General features: G+C 40.9%; 1 protein-coding gene across 1 annotated transcript; it reads right to left on the bottom strand.

Moving 5' to 3' along the window:
* Positions 1-1,987: 1,987 nt before the first annotated feature.
* On the bottom strand, positions 1,988-3,676 carry LOC126390809 (GTP-binding protein Rhes-like). The gene has a single exon (XM_050045275.1). The coding sequence runs from the start codon at positions 3,363-3,365 to the stop codon at positions 2,739-2,741; it is 627 nt and encodes a 208-aa protein (XP_049901232.1). The 5' UTR covers positions 3,366-3,676; the 3' UTR covers positions 1,988-2,738.
* Positions 3,677-11,165: the final 7,489 nt, after the last annotated feature.

Here is an 11,165-nt window from a genome sequence, read left to right as displayed (position 1 = left end):
GGACCCTGAACTTGTTCTAAACGCCTCAGAGTCACTTCAATCTGCTGAGGAGCTTTGACCAAGTCCAGGGGCAAAGACAACTGAGAAAATGACTCATAACTTTATGAATGACTTCGCTCACTGCAGCTAACATCTGATCCACTGAACGCTAACAAAACTAATACTAAAGTAAAGGTAGTATACGTAAACTGGCTGTCCAAATATCCTCAGAGGTCCATCTCAGACGTACATTAAAATAGAACTCCGCGTTACAAGATGACAAATCCACACACCTGCGTGACTGCGAAGCTTCTAGGCCTCCTTCCCTTTGCAAATGAACACAAGGGTGTGCGGAAGAATGTTTAAATGTGGACTGAAAGAGGAACTGCCCGCAAACGTTTACCCGGCCACTTCCTCAAATTAAAACAGGAAACTCTGTCTAATCTGATGGAGTGGTGTGCGTGTGTGTTTGTGTGAGTGTGGGTTTGTGTGTTTTTGTGTGTGTGGGGTGCTCGGACCTGAGCACTTCAACTGTCTCTGCTCGACAGGTTGCATTCAGGGGAACCGTGCACAGCTGTTTCAGGAACTGCAATATGATCCATTCTGTCGGCCTGTTGAGCAGGAGTGCTGATGATCTATTTAGTATTCACATTTTGTGATGCTCAAGGGTTTGTTTTGCTTAACTTTGACTGCTGTCCCCCTCAGGCCTGGAGCCAGTTAGTTGACACTAGAGTTGACACTTCCTCCTTAATTGGGATGTCACAGTAGCTTTCATCTGAAGTTAAAGCGGCTGTGATATTATCCAGGCTGTTTGAGATGTTCACTGTAAGCTTAAGTGTGTTTTATGGTTCAGGAAAGGCAGCTCTGGTAGACTCCATCAACAGCTTGTGTACCCACTGCTTGTCAGTCCGATAACTCCAGACTGATGACAAACAATAAAATCCACGCACATCTTTCTTTGTTCATCAGAGCACTCATCAAACTAATGAGGTAATGCAGTGAAGTCTATGTATGCATATCTGAATATTAAAGTTAAAAACCAAAGCATTTAGAACCTGGCATAGCTGAGCTGTTAGTAGTGTTAGTGGATGTAATGTATGTTTCTCATCAACAGATGGCGACAGAGATCTTTGATACTGTGGGATGGAGAAGGTTAGGAAATGTAGAGCACAAACTTTTGATTTCAGTTCACTTTACACCTTAATTTTTCTAGCTTGAGTCATTTATGTCACTAAAACAAATACCAACAGCAGCTACAACAGCACAGGGAATAATTTTCCTGCCACTTGTTGGCTTATTTTTTAATTGTAAGACTCCATGGATGAAATCGAGCAGTAATGTAAAAGCAGAAAGTGAATGTGCTGAGACCCCACCCAAAATCAACTGAAGGTTCAGTAACACATGCAGCACATCAACATGTAGATGCTTCTAATCTTAACTGTTCTATGTTTCACAGTCACAGTTTCATCTCTATGTTCTTCCTCTTTCTACCTATAGGGACATTAGAATATCTGTGGTTTGAAAAATCAGTTTGTTCGAACAAGTTATATGCTCAATGTGGCCGACGCCCGCCTCAGGAAGATCTGACCCAATGAGGTGTGCAGCTGTCAAATATTTTGTTAATTCTGTTTTGGATGGATGAGGATATTTATCAAAATTATTCCAGCTTCAAACTCACTGTATGTAAATTTGATCAGATATGAGTCCAAATGACATTTGTCCTACCACACAATACTACTGTGGCTATACAGTATGATGGTATTGCTGCAGCACGTTCCGTGACCTTGATGCAGATAATCTCTGTTATGATTTATTTCTAGTTATCATCATCTGTTGGTGCACTGACACCACAAATTTCCACTAAAGAAATTTAAATGTTCATTAAATAACTGATTTATTATTTACTTTTAATAACTTACCTTCTGTACATAATTAATTACTTAAAAGTCAACTTGCCTCTCCGCAATTAATATGTACTTGGATCAACAATTTCACACAACAAATGCCATATTTTTGTGCTTATATCTTTTATTACACATTTAGATCCACATTCCACTTACATTTGTCAAATAAACAGCAAAATAATACCATTTGTGATGATATGCCATGGAAAAAGTATTGAAAATTCATGTATTTAAAATTAAAAAAACAACCTTAAAACATTGTAAAAACAAAGTTTACATTTGCATTACACCACTTTTTCTTTTTAAAACATAAGAGTAATATCATGCTCAATGGCAAACTGGAATCAAGTACAAAATATGTAAACATGATGATGTGCTACATACACTGAATTATTAAATTAAATCAATTTACATGAGACATACCTTTGCACGTATCACAACATAAACACACACACTTTCCCTTAGTAAACAATTGGTAAGCAACAGTCCAAACCTTGATGTCAGTGAACATTGTCAGTTAAAATCTAAAAGGTACACATTGATCTAAACACCAGCAGCATGGCACCAAATAAGCAGCAACAACATTACATCGAGTAAACAACTGAGTAGTTAATGCAGCTTCCTTCTTTCCACTGGCAGTGTGTTCGAGTTCAGTCTTTACACCATTCACCTTTTCAGTTCCTCTTCCTCTCAGTTGTGAACCCTGAAGTGTCTTTGCTGGTCCAGAGTCACTTTACACCTCCACTGACTGAAGTCCAAGCTTTCCTCTTTATATTTTTTCTCTGACCAGCAGCATGTAGTGCTCTCATCTCTTGTCCCTTCATGAAACAAAACAACACTTCCCTCTGAATGTCATTATGACAAAATACAGCTGTTGGTCTTGTTCATGGGCGGCCGGAAGCTGGTGTCTTTTGGAAAGGTCTCCCTGCGTCTACGCAGCGCAGGGCTGAGACGGCTCGGAAGGTTTGCCTGCTGCAGGAGCTCCTTGAACACCTCCACCACGTTGGCGTTCTCCTTTGCCGAAGCTTCCAGGTAACTGTTGTTCCAATCCATCTCCACGGTTGACAGCACGTCCTCGTTGGACACCTGGCGCTCCTCCTCCCGGTCCACCTTGTTCCCCACAACCACGATTGGCGTGTACTTGTCCTCCTTGATCTCCAGGATCTCATCTCGGAGGCTCTTTACAGCCTCCAGTGACTCGGGGTCGTCCACGGCGTACACCAGCGCAAAGGCGTCGCTGTTTTGGATGGAGAGCTTGCGCATGGCCGGGAAGGAGTAGCTGCCACTGGTGTCAAGGATCTCTACTGTGATCTTGACCCCACCAATGTCATACTCCTTGCTGTGCAGCTCCTCCACTGTGCGCCGGTGTTTGGGCTCAAATGTGTCTTGGAGGAAGCGTTGGATCAGGGCTGTCTTGCCTACTCCTGCTGCCCCCAGGAAGACTAGACGCACCTGGGTCTTCTCCTTCACCTCCAGAGACATGCTGGTTTTTGGTTGTTGGTTTTTGGCCAAAATAAGTAAAGAAAATGTCCCAAAGCTGCCTCAATTCACTCACTTCCTCTTGGTGGTTACAACAGCTGCTTTAAAACACTGCAAATCTCAACACCTGTCACTGGCTTCTACTTTTCTAAATTCCTTGAAAATCTCCCCTTCAGCAGTTACTCGTGAGTCTTCTCCTTGAGCTTCTTTCCTTGCCTTTCTGTCACCTGTCAGGTTTGTTAAGCTGGCAGCGGCTCTGTGTCAAGGCTCCTCAGAGTTGCTTATTGGATGCTGCTCTGTGTCTGATCCCACACGCTGCCTTTTATGCCTGTTTTGGTGCGAGAGCTTCCATGCCCTCCTGCAGCTGCAACCAATGAGCAGAAGGCAGCCTGTTGAAGTGTAACATCCAGGCAACCAATGATGAGAGAGTATGTAAATCAGTCCACTCTGCCAATTCAGGAGGAAAAAAGAGGTGATATCTGGAAGTGAGTAAATGGCAAGCACAGCATGGAAAACATAAGGAAACAAATAGCAGAGAAAATTACCAGCTCTGTTTAGATTGTCTTGGAGCAATGAGTCCAGTATTTACACAGTTAAATCCATCCTGCTCTCGCGGTTGATTAATCAACTCTTTGGTTTCTCTTCATTGGACCAGATCATCCCATGAATACATAAACCTTTGTTAAACTAAAGGATGTGTCATAAATGATAATTCAAGCCCTGACATACTTTTGTATGAATATGTTTAGCATATTCTTCAACTTATTATTAGCCGGCAGTGAGGAATCTGATGGTGACAGGAATTTTAACTAGCATACCAGGTGAGTAAATATGTATATTTATAAATATTTATAGTTATATTGGCTTACTGGATCCCTTTGTGATGTCCATCTTGTCCAGGACAAGATGAGAAGAAGACAACACGCAGACCACTTGCTTTGTCTCCTCTGTGGTGCAGTGAATAGATTCCCCTGGAGATCCAGTTCCAAAGACAAAAGTCAATTCCTGCAAACACTAGTCACCTTTTAAAAAGTTGAACCTCTTTCACTCCCCATCTCCCTACCTGAGACCCATTAGGGGTGACAGGTGATCTTAAAGGGGAGATAGTAGGTCAACAGTATATGCCACATAGATGTGATATATACCATTTGAAAGTTGGGAACCTGAAGATAAATTTGAGATGCAGCCTAGTTTCGCTAGTCATAAATCTGTAATAGATAATGATTTATGGTTGGGTGCCTATTCAGACTTTGAAAGTCTAGAGTGTATCAGGGCTTAGAACATTATGATGGAGGTAAATGATCGCCATGCTCAATTATGTCTCATAACTTGTAGATGCCATTTGTTACACAGATTTGATGCTAAATTTTAACATTATTAACCTCTCTATAATTGATAAAAATGGCCAAAAATCCCTCCAGAATACCACATCAGGATACCAAGAGCTTCAGGAACACCAAAGAAAATCCATGAGCTGTGATTTGGTATCAAAAATGTTTGACATTTGGAGATGTTTGTGTCATTTTTTTTAGCAACTGTACATCGATCTCTTCTGTTCTGGAAATTGCTCAGAAATCCGCCTGTTTCCTATATACCTATTAAATCCATACATCTGCCGAATGCCTGATGTTTCTAGGTTGTATTTGTAAAGTTTCATAAGGATGTAATTATCTTAGAAGTCAAAGTAGGTCATTTTATACAGTGAATTCAAGTTTCCAAAAATGGTCTCAGTAAAATGAAATGGCTGCTATGGAGACTGACATCACACATGAATAAAATTGGGCTCACTGAACCCACAAAAGTCTTCACTCTCCAGTCATACCCAATCTATGCAATTCAAAGACTGTTTAGGGACCCCAGTATTCAGAATTATTCAGATACAGTAGGTAAAAATAACATTTGTACTGCATGATAAAAACCACATTATTTTGCCCAAAAACTGCAATGAATTAGCATAAAGTGGGCATGTCTGTGAAGGGGAAACTTGTGAGTACCTATAGAATCCATTTCCGTTTAGATTTCTCAAGGTACAAGTTCACGGAGCCCCTGTGAAAATGGCCACGCCAGTTTTTCCCTCACAAAAATTTAGCCTAACTTTGGTGCATTACTTAACCTCATTCCTGACAAGCTTATTCTTCTAGTTTCATGCGACACCTGTATCCTCATTGTAACTTTAAAACTCCACCTGCTGCAGCCTCTGAAAGACAGTAATGAAGGTGCTGGTGTCCTCGCAGAATAGAAGTGATTAAATAAATCAACGCATAGGTGATAAGTGTGTGCAGGTGGTGACTTTTTTTCTTTGGCCATGAGTGAAAACAACCACCTACGAAGTATGGCAAATGAAAAGGTACACAATGTTCTTGTCACAGTTAAAGAGAGGTGAAAGATAATACTTCATTATAGACAGTGAATCTATTGGTTTATTATGATCATGTTTGGGTTATTTTAAAGCTCAATTTCCTGTTAAAAAAATATTAATTCTGTAATCTTGTTTATATATCTATACTGCCTCACTGTTTGTGCACAGTATGAGACAATTCTAGTTCATGGCTGTATATATCAACTTTGGTAATGCAAGGAAAGACAAATTTATTTACACAGCACCTTTCAACAACAAGGCAATTTCAAAGACATGAAAAGGCATTGAAACAATATATTAAAACATGAAAGACACATATGATTAAAACTATAATAAACTAGAAGATAATTGTAAGCTGAAATTCAATAAAACTAAATAAAATTGAATAAAAAATTACAGTGCAGAATAAGATTTGATTAGCGAGGCCCATATTTGATGTAATAAAGGGCAGTGGCAAACAGAAAAGCCCTGATTTAAAATAAAGAAAATGTTTTCTTGGAGTTTTCTCCAGATATGTGGTGCATAAATACTGAATGCTTATTCTGAATGAATCAAAAAATGCGTTCGCAGACCTTATATGTCCTTCAGCTAATGACATTTTACTGAACAGTTCGTACTGTAGATCAGTTCAGTTACACATGGCAAGGCATGACTGAATCACCTTCAGCCGTCCTTGGTGTCCAATTAGATGTGATGCATCGCCTGTAACTGTCTGAGACCGAATCTTGCCTGCCTCCAGTTTGTCAGAGTTTGTCCTAGATTAGTGAGCCTGACTCGTGATCCTCCTAAATTTCCCCCGAGACTCCGCAGACTGTGAATCTCCCTGCCTTGTTAAGTTAGGCAACAGCGTGGAACCATGATGAGCTCCCTCTCACTGTTCCACCGTCATACACTTTTAATATGTGCTCATACGCTGTCTCCCCAGAGGACTCCTGTACCTGATGGGCAGTGGAGCAGAGCTAAGCACTGTGGGAATATTAGCCGGGACTTTCCTGGCCTGAGACACAGTGGGGAACACTAATGGCTGCAGTCACTGCTGTGGAATTTAAAGCAGAGTTTCCATCAGTAAGATTTTCCTGACCGCCAAGACGAGCAGTGGTAAAGACACACACCTTCCCACCTCGAGGCTCAAAGTGACATCTCATTAAAGGTATACTATGCAGGATCTACCCCAAACAAACAAACTGCATAGACTCATACAAAAGCAATTTCTCTTAATCATCACATATGACCTGCTTAGGGTTGGGACTCGTTAGGATTTTAACGATTCCGATTCCTTACCGATTCCTTCTTAACGGTCCGATTCCTTACCGATTCCTCTTACCGATTCCTACATTATATTCATTATACTTGCTATACTTAAACAAGTATATAATAAACACAAATGCAATCATACAAATACAAAAACTTTATTCTACTCAACTTTGGACCCGATGCCAAAAAAGAACCGGATCCGGATCCCAACCCTAGACTCTGAGAGAGACTCTGCCCTGTGTCTGTATTTTTTTTATTAAGCCTCCTCAAAAGCAGCAGCTGTGGTGAAGGCATTTTGTTTTTGGGTTGTCCATCTGTCTGTCTGTCCCATTTTTGTGAACGCGACAGCTCAAGAACGCCTTGAGGGAATTTCTTCAATTTTGGCCCAAACGTCCTCTTGGTCCAAGCGATGAACTGATTAGATTTTGGTGGTCAAAGGTCAAGGTCACTGTGTCTGTCTCATTCTCATGAACGTCATATCTCAAGAGGGCCCTGGGGGAATTTCTCCAAATTTGGCACAAATGTCAACTTTGAGTCAAACATGAGTTGATTAGAATTTCGTGGTTAAAGGTCACTGTGACCTACTCATGTCTTTAACTCAAGAATTCATACACTTATTATGACAAAATTTCACACCTAATAGGATACAATGATGAAGTGATGACATTTTGTATCCAAAAGGTCAAAGGTCAGCTTCACTATGACATCATAATATTCTGCATAAAACACTTTTCTGGCCAGTGTCAGAACATTTGGTCAGATACTGAATTAGTGACACTGATCTTGGGTGCCACCTTGAAACTGTATAGATCTTCCGTGCTGCCGGGGGAAAGATGTGTGAGAGCATCCATGTTTTCGCAGACATGGATGTAAACTGTTAATGCATCTTGACTGGTTCGAAGAGGCATACAACTGCAAGGCAGTAATTCAGGTCCTCTTCTTATTTTGCTGTAACCTTTGGATTGTGGTGTATAAACCCAAGCCAGTAACACTGCACAGGTGAGGACTGTTGTGACCAGGTAGCAGCAACACATATCCAAGAGGAAGCTACAAAGCACACAGCGCTTTGAAAAAAAAAACCCCGCAAATATATTGAGGTCTAATGCCAAGTGGACAAAGCTCTTTCCAAAACTGAGAGTGAATCTGGGGTTGGCTTTCACTTTTGCTGGTGGGCAATGAAGTACGGGATTGGGATGAAGAGCAACATGGAGCTGGCCTGTTTTCTGTTGGACAGGTAGGCGCCAATGGCTCTCAACTTTTTACATCGCATACCACCTCAGAAAATATTAGGTTCTTCAAGTACCACCACTATGATTGATGTTAAAATACAGTAGCGCAGGCCTCCCCTATTCAACATGGACAGTTCACACAGGAGGCAGGGTAGCACCAAAAGTGGCACTCTCTCACACAACTCTCATACACGACACGGGCCGGCCCCTCTTCACTGGCACCGCTTAGCACTTGGTTAATCATTGTCTACTTCAGTTTCAACAGGGCTGCTGGAAATATTCTCCTCCTGATCAGTGCAGGGAGGAGGCACTAACTTAAAATGTTTTGTTTACAAATGTTAACCAACAGTGTCTGCACACGTCTGCCTTTAAATTACAGTTTATACATTCAGGAGGCAGGGATTTCTTCACTAATGATAGCCTCAGTAGTTGCAAATGCAGTTCAGTTTATTACTTTGTGGGACTGTTGGGGTCGGGGAAAGTACGGCCCCAATCACACAGAAAGCATTTTGCTGGTTGCAAAACACGAGGCACACCGTTTTGCCCTTTTTTTTTTAAATTCAATGCCACCCAGTAAAAAAAAAAACACTTCCTGCCTCTTTTTATTGTTGCCAGGCAACAATCCCACCGTGACCTTACACTAACCTTCCTAAGTAATCAATTTACTGTTTATTTATTTATTTATTTAAGTTTATTTATGTCACAATAATTAGTAGCTAGTTCCTAAAATGGACAGGCAGAAGATATTTGCTGTTGCTCTGGTTGAGGGTGAGAGGCTGTCAGCAAATAGTGTGTTGGGCACAGGGAAACAGAGATCTGTGTGGGTACATGAGACCCTAAAAAAGAGGGTGGATCACGGGGAGAACCACCAGTTGGTCCAGGAGCTTCACCTCGATGATGGCCTTTTCAAGTACTGCACTTGTATGCTTCCACGCCTGCTGTTCTCTACTGACATTGTGGTAACTACAGTATGTAAAGTCGTATAGCTCTGGGTATCCGACTCCCACAACCACTGTTTACCGACTGTAAACTTGTTGTTGTGACCAGTACAGAACACCTGCCTCTCAAATGATCCAATTGGACAATGGGGAAAACGCAGAGATGACGAAGGCTGCATTTTTGCTCTAAGTAGAAGTTTTTTCAACTCAAGAAGTTCAGAGCGCCCCAGCAAAAACACGAGGCACCTTGAGCGCAGACACGCGAGGTGCATCGTAATGCAAAAACAGCAAGCAAAAAGCTTAAATCTCATTAAAAACAAATGCTTTCTGTGTGACCAGGGCCTAAATCAATTCAAGGACTGCAGTTGAGCACCATTTCATACCACTTTAAACAGTTTTATTAATTCCAGTGAAGTACCAAGCAACTGTGGCACACTGCACACTCTGATACCCAACTTGTACATGACAAAATGCCACAGTAATATGTAAAATTAAAACTGAACCCACACAATGTAAAAATCTGCACCATCAAGAGCTTAAAACGAAAGGAAAAGTGGACCTACCGCCTGTGGCTACTGGCTGGTTTTCTATGTACTCGCACTAAATGTGCACTATGTGCCATTATGTCTCATATCCACAGCATTTTTCTTGTATTTCTACTTGCGGTCATGCTGCCCTGTGGTGATGATTATCAGCAGATGGCTCTGCCTGTTGGGCTGAAAATGATGTTCAGCTCTGACGTGTGTTAAAATTAAACACTGTTGTGTTCCATCAGTCATTATAAGAATATCATACAGCAAATGATCTTAACTGACAGGCTGTATTGTTTTCTGGTCAGAGCTTTCCATTACTCATGATTGGTACAGAAATAGCTCTGTATATTTAATCTGCTCTGCTATGTTTAGTTCACCTGTTCAGTTTTCAGTGGCTATTATTATAACAGGTTGCTCTGTATACATGACCTGTGCTGTGTCATACTGAATGTGCCATTGTGTGTCGATTTGTATGCTCCTACGCAACAATGCTCAATTTTTGTCTTTTTCTTTTGTAAGTGCCCTCAGCTGCTTTAGAGTTGCTCGTGTTTCCTCTTCCAGTCCGTACCTGTGTTCATTTCTTCTTCATACACTGACAAAATCACACAATCATTGTTCTTCTGATGCTGTTTGAAAACAACCACAAGTCTCTCTGAGTATATTTTTTCCTTTACTAGTCCCAGATCTGTCTTTCAATCAGATAAAGTTGATTGTGTGTCTGCATTTGACACAGATTTCTTAGTGGCCATGAGGAATGGCCTTGGCTCTGTGCAAAGTGGCCCGTGTTTTGGTCCCCTGGCTTGATTGTTTGCATTCAAATTCCTGTGGGAAACATGCACACGGCACTGTCATCCTGTCTAGATGATGCCACAAGATGATGATGTTGAAATCTGACAGATGCCAAATATAAATGTTTAATAACATATAATAAACATATCTGTTCTTACAAGAAGAGGTGGAGGAGGACTGTTAATTTTTTGATGTGGATAAAAAGGAAACAGCATAATATAATGCACTCATAAAAAAAACCCTCCCTCCCCCCCACACACACACACACACACACACAAAGAGCAACAAAAAAAATATAGCAAATATTAGAAGATACAGTAGGTGTTATTCTGTGAGTTTTGTATTATTTCGTACTCATACTTCCTATAATTTTCATCCCCAAGGTCATGTGTTCTAACTAAAGACTTAAATTTTTAAAAATGATTACAAAGATAAAGTTGAATTTTTACCTAAGGCTCAAAAAATTCCTAAAAACACACAATCCACTGTAGTTTTTAGTAAGAAAAGAAAAAAACTGCATTTTTTTTGGGGGGGGGGGGGGGGGGGGGGNGGGGACTTCAGCTGTGGATTTGGTGTTCTTGCAAGTATTTACGACAGGAGGTGTACGTGGGATTGACTCACAGTTAACTACTGTGCCTGTGCTCATCGTCACTGATTTGTTCTATTAGACATTTTGTTCTTTCAGACAACAATGCTCTACT

The sequence above is a fragment of the Epinephelus moara genome, chromosome 5, assembly GCF_006386435.1.
Source record: "Epinephelus moara isolate mb chromosome 5, YSFRI_EMoa_1.0, whole genome shotgun sequence".
Classification (NCBI taxonomy): domain Eukaryota; kingdom Metazoa; phylum Chordata; class Actinopteri; order Perciformes; family Serranidae; genus Epinephelus; species Epinephelus moara.
Note: the sequence above shows the minus strand (reverse complement) of the source record. Positions and strands in the feature narration are given on the sequence as shown.